The 22,564-nt window shown below is 40.1% G+C and overlaps 3 protein-coding genes across 5 annotated transcripts; 1 reads left to right on the top strand and 2 right to left on the bottom strand.

The window, feature by feature from the left end:
* Positions 1-5,462: 5,462 nt before the first annotated feature.
* Positions 5,463-7,112, top strand: LOC104425761 (protein MHF1 homolog). Of its 2 annotated transcripts, none has more exons than XM_018865121.2 (4): positions 5,463-5,830; positions 5,932-6,003; positions 6,379-6,459; positions 6,603-7,112. In XM_018865121.2, exons 1-4 carry the CDS (start codon positions 5,584-5,586, stop codon positions 6,815-6,817), a joined length of 615 nt encoding a protein of 204 aa, XP_018720666.2. In that variant the 5' UTR covers positions 5,463-5,583; the 3' UTR covers positions 6,818-7,112. The 2 variants fall into 2 exon arrangements, with proteins under 2 accessions (XP_018720666.2, XP_010036850.2); XM_010038548.3 differs by having other exon boundaries at positions 5,511-5,830; positions 6,669-7,112.
* A 4,299-nt stretch (positions 7,113-11,411) lies between these two features.
* On the bottom strand, positions 11,412-13,151 carry LOC104425760 (ethylene-responsive transcription factor ERF110). Of its 2 annotated transcripts, none has more exons than XM_039304496.1 (2): positions 12,525-13,151; positions 11,412-12,310 (listed from the first exon to the last, which is right to left on the bottom strand). In XM_039304496.1, the coding sequence occupies exons 1-2, from the start codon at positions 12,793-12,795 to the stop codon at positions 11,781-11,783; spliced, it is 801 nt and encodes a 266-aa protein (XP_039160430.1). In that variant the 5' UTR covers positions 12,796-13,151; the 3' UTR covers positions 11,412-11,780. The 2 variants fall into 2 exon arrangements, with proteins under 2 accessions (XP_039160430.1, XP_010036848.1); XM_010038546.3 differs by having other exon boundaries at positions 11,412-12,313; positions 12,525-13,149.
* A 5,616-nt stretch (positions 13,152-18,767) lies between these two features.
* LOC104427638 (leafy/floricaula homolog FL1) lies at positions 18,768-20,515 on the bottom strand. The gene is made up of 3 exons (XM_018865120.2): positions 19,902-20,515; positions 19,481-19,839; positions 18,768-19,385 (listed from the first exon to the last, which is right to left on the bottom strand). The coding sequence occupies exons 1-3, from the start codon at positions 20,233-20,235 to the stop codon at positions 18,996-18,998; spliced, it is 1,083 nt and encodes a 360-aa protein (XP_018720665.2). The 5' UTR covers positions 20,236-20,515; the 3' UTR covers positions 18,768-18,995.
* Positions 20,516-22,564: the final 2,049 nt, after the last annotated feature.

Here is a 22,564-nt window from a genome sequence, read left to right as displayed (position 1 = left end):
GATGCGTTCGAGTCAGTATTGAATGACTTGCTGGCTGTGTTCATTGTTCATAATTTGGGTGTCACGATTGTATTGTGTATCACAATTGCTCTGTTTGGATTATGACAGACTACGTCCTGCCTTGGTCTTGGACTGCGCTGTATACTTTCAGGATTAGTGGACTCTGATGGAATCTTGTGGCTTCACACGGAATGGTGAACTTTTGATGTGCCTACTTGATGGAAATCGAGTTTCTTGGAATACGATCACGGCACAATTCCCAAATCTAATATCACCACGGCCATGCAATTTGGGCACCGTCGTAAGGCTTGTTTCACTATAGATATGACTCGATTGTTGCTACATTTGCAGGTATGAAAGGTTGATTCTGCTTGCGAAAAAGTTGAAAGTTTCATCTGAATTGAAAAGATACGGTTCTAATCATATATGCTCTGGCCACAAAACAACGGGCATAAGTAGTGAGGTGGTGCACATTTCCGTTTGTTACTTCTTGCAAGCTTTAGAATGCATTTTCCTTTTCACTGTAATTTTTAAGTTGCGATGTCAGGCTGAAAGATAGAAACCTTTGATCAAGCTATCTAGAAGAACTGAAAAGAAATGTCTAACAAAAATAAGATAGGCTAGGATGCTAGATTTGTTATCTTGAGTAAAGAGCACATAGACATATATGCATACCTGATGCCAACTAACTCAAATGATAAGAGGATACCTAGTCATTTTCTAACATATAGGGCTTATGAGGTTGGCCCAGCTGCCCAAGTTTTTTGCATGAAATCGACCCATGAAATGCTTCTAGACACTTTTGTCATGAATAAAATTCACATATGATGATGATGTTATAGGCCCTCGTGATCCTTTTCATTCCACATAGTTACTGCATGATGCTTATCATGCGTGATGATGGCTTGGATGGTAGCAACCATTACCTAGATTATCTTTAAAGAGGATCTTGAGAATTTCAACATCCTTTGTTTCGCACAATCATATTTCACAGAATCTTTAAGCTATCAGGAAGCAAGACCATAATGCATATCTAGCCTATTTCTAAACTCTTAGGTATTTAAGATGCATAACCGAATAAGGCGTTTCTATGCATGTAATGGCTATCCTGAAATCCTTCCCTATGCCTTCCTACAAAAGTCCTCTTCTGCAGTGGCAAGTAGTATCAACTTATCAAGTACACAGAAGATTCTAAACAGGGCAAGGATCTGAACTAGGAGAAGAAGAATATATACTGCATTTTTATTTCAAAAGCATATTAAACCAAAAGCCATGTACAGAAAAAATAAAATAAAATGAGGACAGCAAGAAAACCAAAAAGTTTTCCCACTACTACTTTACGAACGTCTGTAGTGCCCTAACTCTTCTGGATTCCAATATCATCGTTTTCTTTTTAGTTCAGTTAAGACCCTATGATTAAGTTCTCAACATCAACAAACTGAGATTTTGGACAGGTACTTTACCTAAGAGAACACAGCACATGACTCTAGCTTTTCACTATATTGGGGACTTCATTCAATGGAAATGCAAACTAAGAGTTTCTGCTAATTCTAATCACCAGGTAAATACACAATAATCCTATGTGCTGCTTGTTTCCTCAATTCCATCATCAGTTGGACATCATCGTGGTTCGATATGGAGATAATGTCAGATACTACTCTGTTGATTCATGTGTGAGTTTCCACAATTGCAGTTGTCAATACAAATACTTTATTACGGTTGCCCTTAATGGCCTCAAACCTCTAAAAGCTTAGTCAACATTAGGAACATGATGAAACAATCTAATAGTGATGCAGTGTCATGACTGCATTTTAGCAATCTGGCGAGAAAACTGAGTGCATGACAAACCGCCTGCTATGTCCATGAATTGATCCTTTGATGTACTTCATCCAGCAGTGGTCCCCCCAAAATAGTCAAACGAACCTAGATATTGTAAGGACTTACAATTATAAATTGTCATCAGTCATGAGCTGTCCTGAGTGAAATATTCTGGAAGAAAATGTGCAATCCCGTCATACTTAATAGGGTATGTACCATTCAGTCGAAAGATATATGCTCCAGATGCCTAAAAAAAAAAAACTGCCACAGTTATACAGGAATATCTATAAGATGAAGACACTTTTGCAGATGTTCCCTTAGATGGCAGCCATTGATAAAAATGATTTACCTGAAGATCCACACTTCCATTATCTCCAGAGAAAAAGTTGTATGATTGCTCCAGAGGTGCTTTGGTCTTCATTCAATCATTATGTCTCTCATTGAAGTACATGAACAAATTTAAATGTGAAAGCAAGTTGCCTGATCTAAACATTTCTGCTGAAGGAGAAGGCATGGTAAAGGACGAAGATGCTTGTATATAGACATTAAGAAAAAGAAGCAAATCGGTTTTTTTCTACTCATGAAACACATTGTGCTACAACAAAGGACATACCTAACTTCTGCTGTTTATATATTCAGCCTGTCTTGCATCATTTCCAGAATAAACAAGTTTTAAGTTTCCTTCCCCTATTTCTACTGTATTATTCATTCCCCTTTCCGAAACATACATGATTTGTCTCTCAGAAGTTGCAGCAGCAACTGCCAAATGGAGCCAAATGGAGCCAAAAAGAAGAGAAATAGAGATGTGGATTCGGCAATACTTCACATTGCAACTGGAAGAAACTTTTGCATACCTTGTCCTTTTGCAGTTGAAATGATGTGACTATTGAAAAAGGGGTGGAACGAATACAGTGAAAGCAAGCCAATATTTGGGGGTCACAGTTGGGGATTTTCCCAGACACGCCAATGTATAATAGTTCCTTATACCCAATGAAATCGAGCCCTGTGGTTCCTTTTTCCCGTTGTTGGAACATTGTAATCTTCCAAGTTCAATGTTTTGCTTCAGTTCTTGAATTTATTATAATTTGAAGGTGGTACTCCATAAATATCATTGTTGTGGTAGCTTTTCCCGTAGCAGGGAGTACCAAAATCAAAATAAAATGTACAGACCAATCACATTAAACTAAAAAGCTTGCAAGATTGGAGAAATGAAGGTTGCTATGTCAAACCTTTTTTCTCTGACTGGTTTCTGATATACGTGGGCAGTTAGACTTGATCCATCACTTGCACATACCCAATTGCAACATGATATCCTAGCTCATGTGATGGCATTATTGGCATAGACAATAATGCCAATATGGTTTGGGGCCAAAAGACGATGCTTTCCTAACAATAGAAGTGTTGGTTATGGTATGTGAAGTCTATTTCTCCTAGGTGAGACCTGTTGTATTTAAGATTGATTGGTGATATGTAACGCAATGTCCTGCTGGTCAACAGGAAGATTAATTACATTGAGAAGAACTACTTGTGGGATGGAAAATTGGAAATTCAAACCAGAGAAGAGAGAGAAAAAGCAAGGCAGAGTAAGATGTTATCTATGATTCTTTGCTACAGAATATATGCCTTCTCCTTCCAAACTGAAGTGAGGTAAATACTTCATAGACTTCCAAGTCGCTCATGTAACCATTCAGGATGGCCTCCTAGATGGCTAACCTCCATGATGAATCAGTTGCCTGAAGAAAAATTCTTTGGACTCACATTTGCAGGAATGCCGTCCTCTCCCCTCACATAAACAGTGAGTAAAATTATTCCAAAAGAGTGCGAGTCAGTGACTACATACACGAACTCCAGTTGCCCTGAATTCACGAGCTGCTTGACTGTACTTTGGACTTGCTCGCGTTGGAAGAAAGCAAGCCTGCATCAGCAGGGGGAATAGATCTTACCTGAATAACAATACACGATATATACACGTTCTTCGTTGGGGGCAAATAGAAAGCTAAGTCGCGGTTAAGGAAGGGAAAGAAGGTGCAAGTGCAAGTGCAAGGCTGTTCCACGTAGATGAACTTGCGGCTCTTATCGGCAGAGCAATGCGGAGACCACAGAATCCGGTACATTCTGAACACGCGCCCCAAACCCATCAGCGCACATATGTTACTTGCTTCACTGGAACAGAGAGAGATGGGAGACTGGGGTTGGGAGCGTCAGGCGACCTGAAAGGTGTTGTTCGAACCAACGTAGCAGTGATCTTCAACCAGCAAGCCTCTCGTGGGTGTGAGGGACCAAATGGAAGTAGAACTTGAAATCGAAAAATTCGACCGGTGGGAACGTGTCTAATTCCACGTTCCAAGTTATATAAGATAAGTTCTAGGTTCCAAAAATTGGAGAACTTTTTCGACTGGTGAGTTCTAGATTCTAGATAGGTGGAACCTGGAACTTGGGACCTAAAACTTGAATTTGTGTTTTTCTTAGTCAATATCTTCATGCGATTGTATTCTTTTATGATGAGTGTATAATTTGGAATAGCTAATCTTAACTTTCATTTTATGATCAAGATTTTTATGTTGTTAATGTTTTGCATTCTTTATGCATCTAAATATAAGTTGTGATAGGTGGATTATAGTGATAAGTTGTGATCATTAAGCAACCATTCAATTAATAATACAAGCAGAACTTGGGCAGAACTTGAAACCGACCATAAAACGAATATGTTCCAAGTTTCAGGATATGTATGGTAGGTTTTAGGTTTCAAAAAATAAAGTTCTAATAGGTAAGTTTCAGATTTCAGGTAGAATTTGAAATTGCTCAGCCCTACTTGTCAGGCACAATTTGGGATACTTTGGGATGGGTATCGTAGGCAATGCACTTGGATTGGGCGCATGGAAGAAGCAAGAGCAAAAGCAAAGATGAGACAAAGGCCCTCACATTCATGGTAGTAGTAGAGTTGCTAGAGGATAGGAATGAAGCTAGGGCCAGAGGAGATGCAGAGGAGATGCAGAGGAGAGACTGGTAATGCGTTTAATAGGGGAAGCAAGCAAGTGGATTGCCATGTCCATCCGACCGAAGGGGGACCACGAAACGATCTGAGAAATTATTAGAAAGAGACTTGCGATGGATTAGGAATGATACCATGATATTGATGGACACAGTCACACAGCCAAAAGTCAAAAGCTTATGTTTTACGGACAATTGAATGTGATCAAATGATAAATGATTTCAATCAAAAACTTGACCGAGAAAAAAAGAAGAAGAGAGGACAAAGATGCAAAAAAGACAAAATATGTGTCAAGGTATCGCTTCGCCACCGCCACCACCACCGCCATTACTAGTCATGATAGGTTTTTTCCTAAAAAAATATCAAATCAATTAAACATGATATTGATGGTTAGAGTCAAAAGTCAAAAGCTCATATAAATGATTACAATTAAAAACTTGACCCAAAAAAAAGAGAGGACAAAGATGCAAAAAAGACGAATTAAGGTATCGCTTTGCGCACCACCATTACTAGTCATGATAGGTTTTTTCCTCATGAAATATCAAATTAATTGGATAGTGTTAGAACGACTTATCAAATAAAAGATCAAGGTAGTTTTAATCAACTTCATGAAAAGAGGTTGAAGTATTTTAGAACAATACACAACTTCAGGGCAAACTCGTTTTAAATGTATAAACCCATTTTTCAATTTCTGATTAGTTTTTGCTTAGCGATAACAAGGCTTATCACCCATCACGACCCGACCCGGCCCGGCCCGGCCCGACCCGACCCTCATGATTTGGATCCAACGCCTCTGGGTGGGTGGGGGTTTTCAATCGGAGTCGGCGGTTTCTCTTTTCCCGTTTCCCGCTGTTTCCCATTTTCGAAGGAGACGAGAGAAGGAGAGGCGATTTCTATCTCTGATGGAGTCGGAGAGGATCGCCGGCGAGGATCGGGACATGGACGGCGAGTTCGATTCGGTGCGAGAGGTGTCCAGAGATCGTTTCAGACTCTCCTCCATCTCCATCGCCAATGCTCAAGGTCGAAGCTTCCCTCTCTCTCTCTCTCTCTATCTCAATCTGCCTGAATATCTCTCACCGCCTCCTTCCTTTTGTCTTCTCCAATGGGTACTGGTGGAGCAGCCCGGAGAAGTGGCTCGGAGATTTCGGAACCCGTCGTCGCCTGCCTCGCCGATTTGGCTTTCCAATTCTCAGGTATCCCCCTCGGAAACCCTCGACTCTCCTCTCGGTGTTTAAATCACTCGCGTCGTTGAGAATAATGGGCTGTGTCGTTTGTTGTATCGACTAAACTAGCTGATTACTGATTAGCCACGAAACAAGCTTAGATTACAAATTGAGGAATTACCCTGTTTCCATGTCCGTCCCAGATGTGTCCAATCGCTTGAATTCGGCTGTGCTAGCTTAGCTTAGCTTATGGGCGAGTTAATTATGCAATTTGAGGAATTCGCGATATCCTTTTGGGAACACTGCTGCATTATTGTTCAGCCTTGGAGCTGGTCCTTGTTTGACGCTTCTCGGTATCATTAACTCGTGAAATTGACTGTTATGGTGGTTGTGCCATGAAAACAGAACAGTTGGCCAAGGACCTCGAGCGTTTTGCTCACCATGCTGGCCGTAAGTCCGTCAACACGGATGATGTGATCCTCTCTTGTGAGTCCCCTTTCGCGTTTCATCGCTCTCTACTGCTGCTTTCCGTCTTTTAGTTAGAGGAAAAAAAAGGGCTGTCTTTGTATCTGGACTCTCAGGAAAAAAATTAGCCCTTATTCGCTGCTGCTACTTTTGTCGTGGGACAGCGACACTGGCGGCGCCGCCTTCGAGGTTTTTCCAACTCCTTGTTTTGATCTACTGTCGTGTGGCAGCACATAGGAATGAGCACCTGGCCGTCTCGTTGAGGTCCTTTTGCGACGAACTCAAACTGAAAGAACCCCAGTCTCTGAAGAAGCGTAAGAGGTTACCAGCAAAAGAAGCCAAAGCTACCACCAGTGCGGTACACATTTCCGACCTGTGAATCAGAGGCTTTTACATGCAGATTGTCCTTTGTGGCAATTGAAGCATGCAATGGAGAAGATACTTGAAGCGAACAATGTTAATGGAAAGCACTTGAGTGGACCATGTTTTGCCTTATCTCTGTTGCATCTACGGAAGCTGGAACCAACTACTTGGGCGAAATGCCATGTTGCACTTTTGGGATGTAGCAGTTGATACATGAGATCGGCTCAATTTTTGCTGATTAGTTAGGAGTCTCTGTATACTTGTCCTGACTATTTTGTATTTCATATATGTCTCCGCACAATGTTGGAGTAGATCGTGACATTCGAATTCGCATCAAAACTCGCAACATCGCACGCCACATGCAGTTTAACCAGCGTTGCAGTGTGCTTCTGCCATAGTTAAGACGTAGAGGTTTGTTCCTCGTTTCACATAGCCAGTGGCTTCCATCGAGTATTTTGGATGATAGGAATACGTGACGGGATTACGTTTCGAAAGCTAGCAAACGCTCTCAGGGAAATGAAGGCCTCTAATAAGCTGCGCGAAAGAAATCCAAGGTTCACGAGCTACGAGCCTACGACAGAAATAAGGACGTCAGGGTCGCAGGCATATGTAATGTTGAGGATCGTGTGACTACTGGGAGAGTGAATTATGCATATAAATTGGTGCAAGAAACCCTGCCTATGTCACAGAAACCGGAGATACAATCTAATGCTTGGCGACCTGACTCTCAAATCAAATTTCATAAGAGGTTCTTTCCAATTACCTAACACATCATATTTTTAAGGGTTAATACCCCGAAAAATCTCAAACTGGTATACGTGCGATCAATTTATCCAAAATTAATTTTTTGACCATGAAAAATCCCAAAATGATATATTTATAACAAATTTATCCAAATTGACTATAAAAAAAAAAAATCTCAAATTAGTATATTTGTGGCAAATTTAACATAAACTAATTTATTCGACTGCCAAAAATCTTAAACTGATACGTTTGTAACAAATATACCTTTTGTTAAATTGAATTAACACCTAAAAAAATTACAAAAATTGTATTACTATGACAAATGGAGAGAAATTCCAAACCAGTACATCAGTTAACCGTCACGTATCACTTAACTTAGTAGTATAATAGTAAGATTTAACATAAACTAACAGATGATTAATTTATCACAAGTATATTAGTTTGGGATAAATTTGTTAAAAGTATACCGATTCAAGATTTTTAATAATCAAAAAAACTAATTTAAAGTAAATTTATCATATGTATATCGGTTTGATACTTTTTAGGATATTAACCCTATTTTTAAGGTAGAAGTGTACTGCTGCCCGGTGGTTGCAGGAAATGCAATTCTAGAGGAACGTGGAAGTCAGGAGTCAAAAAGATATTTGAAGGAATGAGTATGCCATGCCGTGCATTGTTGCTCGACAGAGAAGTCAGGAACCATTTCTAAGTCTTGTTTACTAAAAAGTAAACCATGGGAGTTGCAAAGTTGTAATTGGATTGCTAAAGAAGTGATCATTTGCAGCCACCCATATGACGTTTGTCATATTAAACTTGAGCGAACTTTGACAATGTGAACCAGCCCACAGTGGTGTCACAATCAGAAACGAGAGCTTTGTCTGGAAATAGGACAAGTGGCATCATGCATGACAACGAAGAGTCAAGCTTGCGTTGGTCGGGACTTGGTTCGGTTTAAAGATCATAAACGTGAGTATGGATTACTGTGAAAGCTTGATACCAGATTGTCTAAAGCACCGGGCAAAGGAAGCTTAAAAAAAAGATGCGCGGAGATCAGTGCGTTTGGAACTATCCCATCGGACGACAGCTGGGGGGGCCCTGGCAGCAATCAGCGGCCGCTAAGTTAGACGGACAGCCACCGAGTCTTCAACTTTTACTCAATGTTCGTTCCTGAATTTTTCTTTGATCCTGTTCACACCGCAAAAGTTGACGCTACAAGTACTTAAAGAAAAATATGAAAAAAAAAGTAGCGAGATTAGATGTGACTCCCGACTGTTCTTTGCTTTTCCTTTTTCTGTTCTTGGTTTTTATGATTAATAATGTGACCTTCTTTTTGCTAAAATATTATTAATGTGACTTACATGCTTCTAGTCAAAGACCAGATGCTTTAGTGCGATCAAGTGGGTAGGGGGCGGGGGGGCAAGCACACGTCATTAATGACAACTTATCAGATGCACGGAAATGACACTCCACCAATAATGAATCTTAATTTCTTAGCATGGAAGAATGCGGCACACGTGAATGATCCGGAACATTAATTAGTCGTGTTATCAAACTTTAGCTTCTTAATCTTTTCATATGCATTCACATAGCATCTAATTTTCACTATAAAAAAAGGTTCGCAAACGCCTATAAATTACATTGGGCATGTCGATATTGAATGCCTCAATAATTTTCAAAAAGTTTTTAAAAAAAAATACTACCGAGAAATGAGAAGTCAATCTTAGGTCCTTAAAAATAAATTCTCAAAGGAGTGGTAGGCCCGATTCCTGAAGACAAAATGAACGCGGAATTCTCTTTTGCGTGCATCTCCATAATCAACGATCCATTTCCAAGCCCGACGGAGGACGCCTTAGATAGACTCGGGCGACAACCTAAGAGAGTCGACAAACTTTTTTGCTTCTGAGCAATGGAGCGTTCTTGAGATGGTTTATACTTTAGACTTTCTAGAAACACCCAAAAAGCCGAACAAATGGATCAGTTAGGAAAATTAATAACAAAACCCAATTTACAAGAAATGTGAAAGTGCCGGAAATGCATTCTCGCTTGGGGTTATTGCAATCGTGGGTATGATATTCATCTTGCGTGGAACTAATCAATGGCCTGCAACTGCAACAGTTGACTTTGCGGCATGTAAATTGAAAGGTTGTTCGCAAGCGCAAGCTTTTATTTCGTTTTCCCTATCTCTTAATTCTACCGAAAATATAGGACCAGAAATATTCTAGAAGATCTGTGCGCCACGCAGAACGCAAATCACATGGACGACCCAGCTGCGCAGTACACGCTAAAACACAACTCTTGTCGGTTGTCGACCTTTGGTGATACGACTTACTAGAATTACTTGCTAGAGCAAGTCAGAAAGTTCATGAAAATTCATCAAATAATGACGTGGAAATTTGAATTTGTAAATTTTCACGCCAGTGGTGGGTTTGCTTGTCTGAATACAAAGATATATCTATGCATACATATACATGTATGTATAGTTGAGTGGGTGGTGCATTTTAAGAATGTAATTCACCGATCAAAGATGGGTACTTTCTTGCGGATGAGATATGATCAGAAGAAAACAGTTACATAAAGCCATCGGGAACACTGATTTGGGGAGGACAGACAAAGTTGACTTGCGTACCGCCTCAACCAAGATGTGGAAAGTCGGCGATCCAACGAAGCCGAATTCTATGACCATTTCTAGAATTCATGTCCTTTAGTTAAGGTAGATATGCGAATGAATGATGTAGGAATGAAGTTGGTGGATGCAAGTGGGACTTGGATCGGCTATAAAAATTCGAATTCCAGTTGGCCGTGTCCCTAGAAACCACCTTGTTCCACCCTAATCGAACTCACGATTCCATTCACAACTACGGCAACAACAAAGGCATGTCCATCGTCATTTTTACACCCGCCTATATTTCGTCCTCAGCATCGTCGTCTAAAACGAGGTCTTCCGCAAACAAGCCTATCATTTCGTTCCCTACAAGGTGCTTTTTCGGTGTCAGTTGACTCTCTTTGCGGCCTCTTCGCTTTCGTATTTGTTTTCCCATGGCCGGTGCCTACTTGAGCAATCCACCACACACGGTGATCATGCTGTTCTGAGGGTACGCATTCACACATTCTTGCGCGGATATTCCCACTTCCCCCATGGTTTTTGCTTCTCCTTTCTTTCTATCTGATCAAGTGATGGTAACTTCGATCGTGTTTGAAATCACTCTTCTTCATTTGCTTGTTCCCAGAATGAGATTTCACAGCAAAACTTCTTGTTGCTCATTTTCCGTACTCATCCACCGCTTCTTCTTTACCTAGATCAAGATCTCAAGGAAGCAATCTTTTTCTGAACATCTACAATCAACTTCTATAGCAACGACTTCTCATGGTGATTGCACTATCTTTGTGGATGTTCTTCTTGAGTTTCACGTGTTATCTATGCCTAAGAAAACTTTAGATAGACTTTATTCTACTTAAGATGCGTTGAACAAAATCAATCATAATGCAAGAACCTTATAGGAACTTGTATATTTCAGTAGGACCGAGTGTGAGTCTTACAAATTCTTCAGATGTGAGCTTGATCTAACAAAATAAGTTTATACCACGGTTGCTTCACAACTAGCTAGGAAAATGATTTTGTGGAGCAATAGCCAAATCAAGTGCTAACGGCGAAGCCGCAAGGGTCAATCAATGATCTATTACTATATCCTAATGAACACTTGTCTGTTGAGCTACCTGGATTTACACATACTCTTTTGCTGGGAGGGTATCATTAAACTTTCCAGTACAATGGAAACCACAAACACGATAGTTTGTATATCCATTGAGGCACCCAATAGATGCACTCTCATGTGTCATTATTTGGCAGTAAAGGAGTTTTTGTAAAGTTTCTTAGAGATTTACATCTATAATTGCAAAATTTGGGGGTGACTATGGAGCATTTACCATGCCAATCCAATTTTACATGGTGGTTGTAAGCTAGGACACACACTTACTATTCCATTTCGTACTAAAAGAACCCTAAAACCCCATCTGACCACTTCTCTTTCACAAGATTATTATCTAACTTAACATTTCACATCTCAAGACAAAGGAAACAAGAATGGATTGGAGGAAGAACGCTGCATAAATGATTTATATGTGAAATCCTTAAATTGAGAGAGAGTGAGTTTATAAGGTGATGAAGTTTAATGAAGTAAGTGAGAGCAAATACTTTCTTAAGGTCTGGATGCAACATTTACTGGCTGAGTGATGTCCTATTCTTGGGAGGATCTCCAAGAAGAAGAAAAGCCATCGAAGCTATGTTGGGGATCATGTTGATGGAAAGGGGACGTCGTGGAAGAAGACGACGACGATGAAGGAGTAGGCTGGAGAGACTGAAAATAATCACTGGCGGAAGCTGAAGAAGTAGGGCCTTGTCCGCGGACAAAGCTGGGACATGGAGGTGGCATGGCACAACCATCCATCAGTTGAGCCCCAACATGATTGTCACATGAGCTGAAAGCTGGAGGGAGCTGCTGAGATTGAGGCTGAGAAGCATTGCTAGCGGGACCATAGGGTGGAGGCAAAGAGTGAACTCTTTCAGGGAAGTTGAGCTTGGCTTTGTTGCCTTTGAACCTGAGGGCGGCCTCATCGTAAGCCAGCGCGGCTCCCTCCGCAGTGTCGAATGTTCCGAGCCACACTCGAGCTGCCTTCTTCGGATCCCGAATCTCAGCTGCATACTTACCCCATGGCCTTTGCCTCACCCCTCTATAGTTCCTACTCACCTCCAGCTTCTTGTTCTTCCCTACTTCCAAACATAATTAAGCATGCCCACGTCAAAATACATACATACTTCTCTACATCGCTCACTGCTCTTCTGCAATATGCGGTGAATGAAACCCTAAGTGTACCTATATAATAGCGGTCGCGTTCGTGTGCTTGTGCAAACGCTTATTAGCAATATAGAAACTGAAGGCATTCAATCCTACTTGGTAGTGCTATTAGCGTTGTAGCTGTACCTTGTGCATCTGGAGCCTGATGATCATGAAGCGAACTTTGAGATAAAGATGCGGATGAACTGAGGGATGCATGATGAGATTCGGCGGCAGCAGGGTTTGCAATGACTTGAGCGAGGGCGGATACGATGGCGGATGTGTCTTGTTGAGATCGGCCCGTTTCCATCAAGCTTGAGGGATATGCATAATTGTTTCTCTTCTTATCACCATCCTCTCTCTCCGCCGATACATGGCCTGCCTGGGACTTGGATCTCTTCCAATTTCTCCCCTCCATCAGCAGCTAATCCCCTCTCTCCTCTTTCGGTTAAGATGCCCCCTCTTTAGCTACACGGTCTCTCTCTCTCTTTCCCTCTGTGAGTCCATGTTGTAGATCTATTTCGATTGACTTGGAATAACGTCAGAGAAGAGGATTAGACTAGACTCCGAAAGAAATGCCGACGCCAAGCGAGGATCATACATTCATCGGCACTAAACCAAAATATCTTAGGGTTTTCTAGTCTCCCATCTTTTCTTGCTTTTCTATTTTACTTTATTTGTGGATCTCCATTTTTTTTTCTTAATTACTATTCTAATGACATGTCCAATGAATTAACTGAGAGATAAAATATGTATCTTATTTGTTAATTATAGGAAGTCAACTTATCATTTTCCATATATCACTTACTTTTATGTATAATGAAACTGTTTATACGTACTCTCTTGCCGTATTAGCTCTATCATCAACAAAGCTTTGTGAATGAAGAGAGGGAAAAGTACAAAAAAATGTCATGAATTTATTCAGTTTTAAACATTTTAATTGGACCAATTTAGTCTTTAAACATTTGTACATTGATATCAATTTAAAAAATTCCATCAATTTCCAATTTAAGTTGAAAGGTGTTGACAAGGATGCCAATTGTCTTATGTGGCACATCTAGCTAATGTGAACCTTTTTATTATAACTTTTAATTTTTTTTGAATTTTTTCTATTTTCCTTTTTTTTTTTTTTTTTTTTGGTGGCTAGTTGCTGGCCACCAACCACAGGCCATGGCCAGCAAGGGATGGCCTAGGTGACCAGCCACTAGCCACAGGCCATGGTCAATAAGAAATGGCCTTGCTTGGGTGACCAATCACCCTCGCTGGCCATTGGTGAAGGTTGGCTTTGCTGGGCTGCACCTAGGCAATGGCAATTATTGTTGAGGCATGAAGTCGAGGCCCTCTTCGCTGAGGGCCTAGGTAAGGGTCGTCACCTCGCCCAACGTCATGCATCCTCAGCGACCCTCACTTGGGATCACATAACCTCTATTGAGGGTCTTCACTTGGTTCATCTTCTTTGGCGTTGCTATTGCTCAAATTGTTAGATGAGATTTGGAGGTCAAGCGGTGATGATAGTTGAGCATCATTGGTCTCATTCCTCTCCCCGGCGCCCTCCTTGCTCTACTCGTCGACATCTCTGTAGCTGACCCTTACCCTCACCCAAGTGAGGCCTGATAAGGCCAACCCTCGCTCATGCAAGGCCCAATGGTTACTCATTCATGAAAGTAAAAATATGATAGATGACTTCGAGTGAGAGGGGAAAATTGTCCAAAAGTCTTAAACCTATAAAACTTTTGCTAATTAAGTCCATTAAGTTAATTTTGATTAGAAATTGTTGATGTGAGCACAGCCGTCCTATGTGACATAACTAACATTGATGTGAACAATTTTTAATAAGGGAAAAGTAAAGAAGGAAAAGAGAAGAAACGAAATTAAAAAATTAATAACAATTCAAAAAATATTAAAAATTATTAAATTGTCCATGCTAGCGTCAGTTTTGTTATGTAGGATGGTCGACGTCCATGTTTTTCTGTCCAAAATTGACAGGATGGACTCAATTGGCAAAATATGAAAATATTTAGAACTCAATTAGTATAATTAAAAAGTTTAAGATAAAATAGGCAAAAGTTCAACAGGTTTAAAATTTTTCAGACAATTTTCCCGTGAAAGAGAATAAAAGCTGGTATAGGGTGTTGCAAATTCTTATTTCTACACGTCTTATTTCACTGTGAGATGAAATAAAGTAATAACTATTCCATTTACTAAATCGAACAAAGTAATTGTTATTCCCCCCCTCCATTGATTAAGTTAAAATCGAGTAGTTATGGCATTATAGACTTATCTTTTCACTGCAAAAAGCGCTCACATAATGTACATTTCAAATAATACTTTGACCAAAAAATTAGAGACAAACTTCGATATAATAGCTTAAGTTTCTCTTTTTCCCATAGATATTAAATATTTTGGGTTCATCATCATTGAGGTTTGAATATAGGCGCAGAAGCCTCTGAAATCATTAACCCTCGTTGGAATCATGCCTAACTCAGCGTCCAATACGACAGGAGAAGATGCCACTTTTGAATCATATGACATAGGTGAACGTACCAAGTGCAGAGACCTCAAGTAACAAAACTTAACATGAGTGAATACTTAAATGTCAAAACTTCTAAAATATATACTTAAATACTAGAATTGGAAAAAAAAAAAAAAAACGAACACTTATATGCCAATAGTGAAACTTTCCGGCTAAATTGCTGGTGTGGCAATTCTTTTAAAAAATTATCTACGTGGCACCTTGTTGTAACTAGCTTGTCCCAAAATGAAGTTGGTTTTCCCCCAAAATAGATTTTTAATATAAATATTAATTAAATTAAATTTAAAAAGCTAGATTAAAAGGGTGTAGCAAGGCCCTCGTACTGTTGTTACCTTGTTGTCGTAAAAAATGGTTGACGACAGTGCGATGACGATCAACCCGATCCCTAGCTAGTGGCGGTGACCACTGGCCAACCACTGACAAGAGCTGGTGGCCTTCTCCTAAATCTAGCAAGGGCAGGTGACTATACCCAACATTTGCCCCACCATTGCCAATCTTTTTGGCGATGGTGGGGTGGCGATAGTGGTGAGCACCTCTATGGTCCTCGCCGCATTGCTGCATTCCTTTTTTATTATTATTTAATTTAATTAATATTTATATTAAAAATCAATTCTATGGGCAAAATGATGCCGTTTTGCGTATTGATTGTTGAGTAGACAACTTCTACGAGTCACATAGACTATATTTATTATGAAAATAATATCACGTTGGATTTTCAGCTATTTTCATTTGACACTTAAGTATTCATTTTTTTTTTATAAAAAAAGTGGCACCTCAATGTACTTTTTGGAAGTTTTGGCACGTGAACGTCCACTCATGCTTAATTTTGGCACCCATGATGAACATATGCCCGAACATATAAGTTTAATAATAATCAAGACCAAATTCTTTTGCCCATAAATGAGGAGCTATAGATAACCTTTAGGATGCACACTGACCAAGGACAGTTACGAAAATCCGTCTTGATTGTCGAGCTGAACACATATTGCGGCTAACGTTGATTTTAGAGAATGTTGCAGCATAAGGAGATGAATTGAGTGCCTAATTTTCTTTTATTTAGAAATAACTACATCTCAGTCTTTAATATACTACGAGAATAATTATTTATTTTTGATCATAAAAAGTTAAATTGTAAATAATTTTAAATTATCGTGGGACTTAATTCTTCAAGAATTTATAACTTATAATTGGTTATTATTGTTACAGTATTTCAAAAATTTATTGACATTAACAACTTCCTTCTTTATGCACCTTAATACTCACGGCTGAGAAATTGTTATCCGAAATGCAAAAAGAGAAGTTGTCAAACCCTAACAGTTGTCATCATCGATCGTGCCTCTGGCAACGCACGTCACCATATAACGTCCAGGCGGTTCCATTCTAGAAATGTCGAAAGACCTCGTCGTCTAGGAGCAGGATCGCATCCCAGCATAGGGTGGCCAGTAAATTCCAATCCCGCATTACGCGTTTCTAGCCCCTATCTTTGAAATCGGAAGAGGAAAGAGAATGAGCTCCGGTCAAAGTCAACCTTTAGGCCTGGCTTTTCTCTATTCCGAACCCAATAGTCAAAACGTCATTATATTGGATCGTGATAGGGACGAGATGCTTTCGAAACTCACTCTATGACAAAGACAAAATGGTTGACCGTGAGGGCTCTCCTCCTGGAGTGGTCTTTTGTCTTGTACCTGAGTCGTCGCTCCCACAGCAGAGACTAGCTAATCACGCCAAGCTCAGTCACGCTCATATACCAAAATTCACGATTGTATGCATCGTTTTAGATGAGTTGAGTAATAGTGGGTAAGAAATGAGTACCGATTCAAAGAAGACTCAAGAACTGGACTATACTAGCACCGTGCGCTCCGTTTCCAAGGTCAAGGTGTTGAATAAGACCAGCAACCCCGAACCAAAAGCCATTTTAATTGTATTTGTTGTCTATTTTAATTTTCATCTGATAGAATTTAAAGCAATCATGTATGGATGGATGAGTAACGGGGTTTTATAATTCATGGTTTATATCATGCGTTTTGAACTGCTTATTATTTATTTTATTTTACATGTTCATCTTTTATGGGTGATTGCTTTTGGCAAGTGGAAGGGATGAGTTGGATAATTCCATGTTGTTTTAGATTTATGTTAGCTTTTATTGGTGTCTTGCCGTTTTATTGCTACGTATCACAATTCTAAATATTGCGTATTGATGGATATGTACTTTGTAAGAGTAAGTTTGTCCTTTCAAGGAATACAACAAAATGAAACAAAAATGAAAAGAAGAAGAAGAAGGAATAGGCTAGTTCCCTGGATAGATCTTGTAGTCAGACCAAACCAAAAAGGTTAGTCTAGGTGCCATAATCTCGAAACTGATCTTATGTGGGTAGGTTCCGGATTCTATGGTTGGACTTGCCCAACCTTGAAACCCTTTACCTCTAATAGTGAGATCTCGGTTAAGTGGACGGTGTCTCAATATCTATCACTTTGGATCCATTAAATATTTAAATGATAATCTAGACACTTGGGCCAAAAGAAAAAAGAAAGAATGATATGGCAAAGTCATACATGAAGTTGGGTATCAATATTTACATTTCATGAAAGTTTCATGTGCTCTAGTACGTAAAAAGGCCAAATTGAGCGAGTCACAAGATTATGGTCTAGCAAAAAGTTAGAAAAAAGAAGTTTATTCAAACAGAATATGATGTTGTATTAAGTTAGCTCTTGAATTGGCCCATTAGTTAGATGATGAAAGCCAGTGTGCATAAGATGCTCTGTCCGATTTCTCAAACCACTTAACAAAAATAATCTCGTATTTGAGACAGCCGCTTCAATTTAGATTGCGTGGCTTCCTCCCGGATCAATGAGATTAATTTTCATGAAACTGAAGATTACCATTCTGGTCATTTAAGTAAAAATTACTTGAGTAGTACTCTTCCTTAATTTGTATCCATCTCGTTATATATTCATAATACTTTTCTTGCTATTCATTTTCTATCAAGAAGGTAAAAAAATCTACTCAAGAGTCGAGACTTTAAAAACTACCCAACCTTAACGACGCAGTTACATTAAATTAGGTCCTAAAATTGACTTAGGGGATGAAAAGAATGGCAATATGTATGCTGGTGAGGTGCACACTTCCGGGTCTATTTCTTGAATTACTGAATACAGACGATTTCATAGTTGACCGACCCACTTAAGTTTAAGATAAGCGTCGTTATCATTTAAGAATAAACGACTTAATGTAAAGTCGTAACATTGCCCGTTTGCATCCATCTCAGTTAAATTGATAAATACTAATCTAAGCATCTCCCCAGCGAATGTGCCGTCATAGCATAAACCGAGCCGCTTTGTACATAAAACATGCTCCAACATCGTGCTCTTTTTCGAAGTTTTGCTCGACCATCGATGGACTTGCATTTTTGGTGAACTAGGACAGCGAGGTGCGGCCACCATTACCCTTGAGCGTCATTGTCATTACGTACACCAGCTCCTTGCAATCACGGATGGAATGCTTCGATATAATTCATAGCTATGACACCCACTTGAGTGAGATCGTGACCCCAGCACAACAAGATGCAAGTTCAATTGAAAAGGCTAAGTTATTGACATATTTGCAGCCGTGATCAAGGAGGTTCCAATTCACACGAGCGTAAGCCTTAATTGACTTGAAAAACCACCTCGGTGCTACCCTCGACTTGTATGTTTGGGTAATGCTTGGATAAACGGAAGAACCATCCTTATGAGTCAACGAATGGTGTCATCGAAAAAGTAACTGTGAAGAGTCATTAATTTTGAATTCAATAACAAGGTCATATCCATTTGCACGATTTTTCATCACTTCAATGTGAGAAGAAAAACGAAATGGCTAGAAAAAATTGTAACTAACAACAACTGGATTTAGAGTATTAGAGTAGGAACAGAAACTCAGTGAAGAGACCATGATAGTCAGGTCAGGTCAGCTCAGCTCAGCTACACGTTAAAATTCAATTAATACTCTCATTGCAGTAGAAATAGACCACAGCACAGTACTTTCATCTCCCTCATGATCATACGCTGATATAACACTAAAACACAAGAGAATGAGGAACGGGCACGAACTAGTAAGGGAGTTCGAGATGGTGAGCGGTGGGGGCAGAGGTGGAGGTGGAAGCGGAGGAAGCAGCAGAGGCGGAGGAGTGGCGGTGAGCATGGCAGAGCTGGCGGAGCTTGGTGGGGACGTACCAGATGCAGAGGCGGGGGTGGGCATTGAAGATGGCGTCGATGTCCCAGCCGGCCCTGCGGCCGGCGATGGTGACCAGGGGGTGGTAACAGGCTTGCCTCCAGGCTCCGACGTTCTCCCCGCGCTCCTTGAAGCTCTTGCGAAGGGCGTTGGAGGCGTGCTCGTCCAGGCAGTGCAGGGCGTAGCAGTGGACATAGTGCCTCATCTTCGGCTTGTTTATGTAGCTTGCTCCCGCCTTCTTCGCGTACCTGAACACCTGGTTCGTCACCTGCATCGTCTTCTTGTTTGAATGATCCGTGCTTGGGTACGTTCGAAGAAGTTTGATTGTATCGAAAGACTATAAAAAGAAGAGAGGCGGAGGACCTTGGTGGGGCATTTCTCGCCCCGCTCCTTGGCCAGGGATTGGACTTGGAGGAGGAAGTCGCGGCACTGGTCGTAGAGATGGAAGAGGTAGTCCAGGCCGTTCTTCTTCCCACGCGCCACCTCCCCGGGCTCCGTCACTATGAAGGGGTGCTCCCTCTGCCTCCTCATCTCCTCCACTTCCTCCTCGTCCTCCTCGTCCTCTTCCGTGGCCGCTCCTTTCATCGCGGTGATGCGGTGACGATGACGATGCTTCTTTCTCTGTTGTTGGGCGCCCCACGACGTGCCCGCCGTGTCCCCGCTTCCCGCCCTGCCCAGCTGATCCTTCTCTGAGTGCTGCATCACTTGTTCCTCCGACAGCCCTGCGTGGGAATAATCATAATGACCCAAAACGTCAAAAATCAAAGAGGCCGAGTTAAGTTACCTTTGTGGGAGAGAGCATCGAGGAGGGCATGGTCGGTGGAGTGGAGGTGGTGGCGGCGGCGGTCATCGGCTTCGAGGAGGCGTCGGCGCTCGGCGCGGATGGCGGCCTTGATGCCGTAGCGCTCGCCGACGAGGAGGTCCCAGCGGAAGATGTGGGAGAGGGAGTTCATCATGTCGTCGAGCTCCTCCTCCTTCATGTCGAGGAGGGTGTTGGCCGTAAACCCCATTTCCGCTATCCTGGAGGCCGTGAGGTACCTTATGCCATAAGCCTCGAACAGCTCCTCCAGTCCCCCCATCGTTCGCAACCCCACAACCGCAAATGCTTCTGGATCCATTCTCGCGCTGCAAATGGCTTCAGCGTGTAAGGGTACAGGACTCTTGCTTCCTTGTTTTATAAACACATGGGTCCATCTGTTTAGTATATTTAATGTACACTGTATGTACGTACGTAGTGGGAGGGAGAGATCGGGGTTGCATGGGATGGGATCATGGGACGGTAACTACAAGTTGAAGTTGCTGGTCGAAAACGAACCGGACGAGGGGACGGGGGTGTGGAGTCCAGTTAGGAGCAGAGGTGGGGAGCCATGCGTTTGGGTCGTCATCGGGATTTGGTCACTGACACCCCCACAGTGTTTTGACTGTTGCTGCAAACTGCTGAACTGGGGAATCGACTGGTCTTGTCACCAGTTTTGTTTCGTAGTTTGTGCTAGGGGTTTGTGAGAGAGAGAGAGAGAGAGAAGACTCTGGAGGAATGTCCTCTTCTTATCTTTGTGCTCAAGTGGTCTTTACCATCAATATGCGATCTCCCCAAGCACCCACTGTGCATTAGGGAGCCCCTTCGTACACTTAGGTGATTAAAGTGGCAGATATGGATACCGACAAATCATAGAGTCGACCGATTTTCATTAAATTTCGGGCTTTGAAACAGTGCTGCCTCTTTGATAACTATCTTTTTTCTTTCTTTTTTTTCTATCTAAAAATTAAAATTTATTTAATAATGTCAACTAATTTTTTTTTTATTTTCAAGAAAAAAATAGTCACAAAAATAAATAAATTTAAGACAGAAATAAAAAAGTAAAAAAATCTTCATTTTTAATTCTCGGGACAAGAAGGAAGAAATAAGGTCTTTTTTTTTTTTAAAAAACAAACTCAACTTAACCTAATTTTAGTTTTTACACAATCAACATAAGGTCTAATCACCTAACCCTCCAGTCCCACTTTTTAAAAATCAAAATCCAGAAATTTAGGAAAAAATTAGAAATTAGATTTTGAGTAGTTTTACTAGTTTTTAGTATTAATTCTAGTTTAGAATTAGTTTAGCATAAAAAAATGTGAAAATATTTTGACGAAAATTGAAATTCAAAATTGAATAAACTTTTAGGACCTTACATTTTGGATTATTGTATGTTGTTTTCCGTTTAGAGACAATACTAGGTCGCGAAAGTTTGGCAACTCCGGTCTTCTTCTCTTAAAGATTATATTGAAGACATCTTCTAAGATCATCTGTAACTCTGTTTTAATAGACAATTAGATGGCTCTAAACAAGTCTTTTGTATTACCATTTGTTTTGTATTCATAGTAATCGAATAAGCCTTTGCCCAATGGATTGTCAATGGCATTTACTTGAAGGTTTGATATGTTTGTGCAAATAAGCATACCAACTTTAGGATCGTCTCATATGTAAGGAATAGACATACTCCAACCCCTAAGTAAAGAAATATTACAAACAAAGACCATTCTTAGTTGTTCTGTCATTGGCTATTCCACCAAGTAATTTTTTTTTTAGTTAAAAAAGCTCAAAGGTATATGCATCTATTTATTGTTATGTCCAAAATCTACTATCAACCTATCCATATTTGGAGTGATGAACTAGTGGGACTATGTGCTACCATTTCCAGTCATATATTTTTGATTAACTATTACACTGGATTTTTTGAGGCCATTTTGGAATATCTTCATCAATTAAATATTTACAAAAGTCTAGAGTCTTCATTGACATTTTAATAATTAAATGAAAAAAAATTGGAATAGAAATTTGTAGGTTCGTACCAAACACATTTCTATTATTATTCTAATATGGGAATATAAATTTTGTACAATTACCAAACACATTTTTTTACTTAGAAACTCATCTAGAAAATAGAAATAGAAAAAAGTATTTCTTAACAAAAATTGCTTTCAAGAACAGAAATGTTATCAAACGCACATTTTATTTTGCGGAAACAAGTGATCAAACAATATAATAAATAAAAAATAAAAATAAAGCATACATTAGATCTATGTGATTCAATTTGTGTGACCCGCATTCACACAGATTATAATGAATTAAATTGTGGTTCAATCCGTGTGGCCTACATCCAGGGGAAAATAAAATAAAATTCTAGTATAGTTCAATATAGTGGATATTATAACCACATTCAAATAACTAAAACACTCTTAATATTTTCGAAATTGTACTCAACAACTCAAATAGTTTTCTAACCTTCACAGATTCTTGTGAAACAATCTCTTAATCTTACAAAAAAAATTACAAAAATTCTTAATACAAGACTTTTACGATTTCAACACTACAAATATAATTCATAAGCACCAGTTTGTCCTAGATGCTCTTCACAAAGAAAGCCCACTTTCTTATATTGAAAAGTGGATCCAAAATAGGAAACA

Source organism: Eucalyptus grandis, chromosome 11, assembly GCF_016545825.1.
Source record: "Eucalyptus grandis isolate ANBG69807.140 chromosome 11, ASM1654582v1, whole genome shotgun sequence".
Lineage (NCBI taxonomy): Eukaryota > Viridiplantae > Streptophyta > Magnoliopsida > Myrtales > Myrtaceae > Eucalyptus > Eucalyptus grandis.
Note: the sequence above shows the minus strand (reverse complement) of the source record. Positions and strands in the feature narration are given on the sequence as shown.

Excerpts from the sequence above, each read along its gene's own strand:
- LOC104427638 (XM_018865120.2), bottom strand. The coding sequence starts at position 20,235 with ATGGATCCAGAAGCATTTGCGGTTGTGGGGTTGCGAACGATGGGGGGA. Across the intron at positions 19,840-19,901 it reads CGATGCTCTCTCCCACAAAG|GGCTGTCGGAGGAACAAGTG; the intron begins GTAACTTAACTC and ends ATTCCCACGCAG. Across the intron at positions 19,386-19,480 it reads GCGAGAAATGCCCCACCAAG|GTGACGAACCAGGTGTTCAG; the intron begins GTCCTCCGCCTC and ends AAGACGATGCAG.
- LOC104425761 (XM_018865121.2), top strand. The coding sequence starts at position 5,584 with ATGATTTGGATCCAACGCCTCTGGGTGGGTGGGGGTTTTCAATCGGAG. Across the intron at positions 5,831-5,931 it reads CTCCATCGCCAATGCTCAAG|CCCGGAGAAGTGGCTCGGAG; the intron begins GTCGAAGCTTCC and ends CTGGTGGAGCAG. Across the intron at positions 6,004-6,378 it reads TTTGGCTTTCCAATTCTCAG|AACAGTTGGCCAAGGACCTC; the intron begins GTATCCCCCTCG and ends CCATGAAAACAG.
- LOC104425760 (XM_010038546.3), bottom strand. The coding sequence starts at position 12,795 with ATGGAGGGGAGAAATTGGAAGAGATCCAAGTCCCAGGCAGGCCATGTA. Across the intron at positions 12,314-12,524 it reads TCAGGCTCCAGATGCACAAG|TAGGGAAGAACAAGAAGCTG; the intron begins GTACAGCTACAA and ends TATGTTTGGAAG.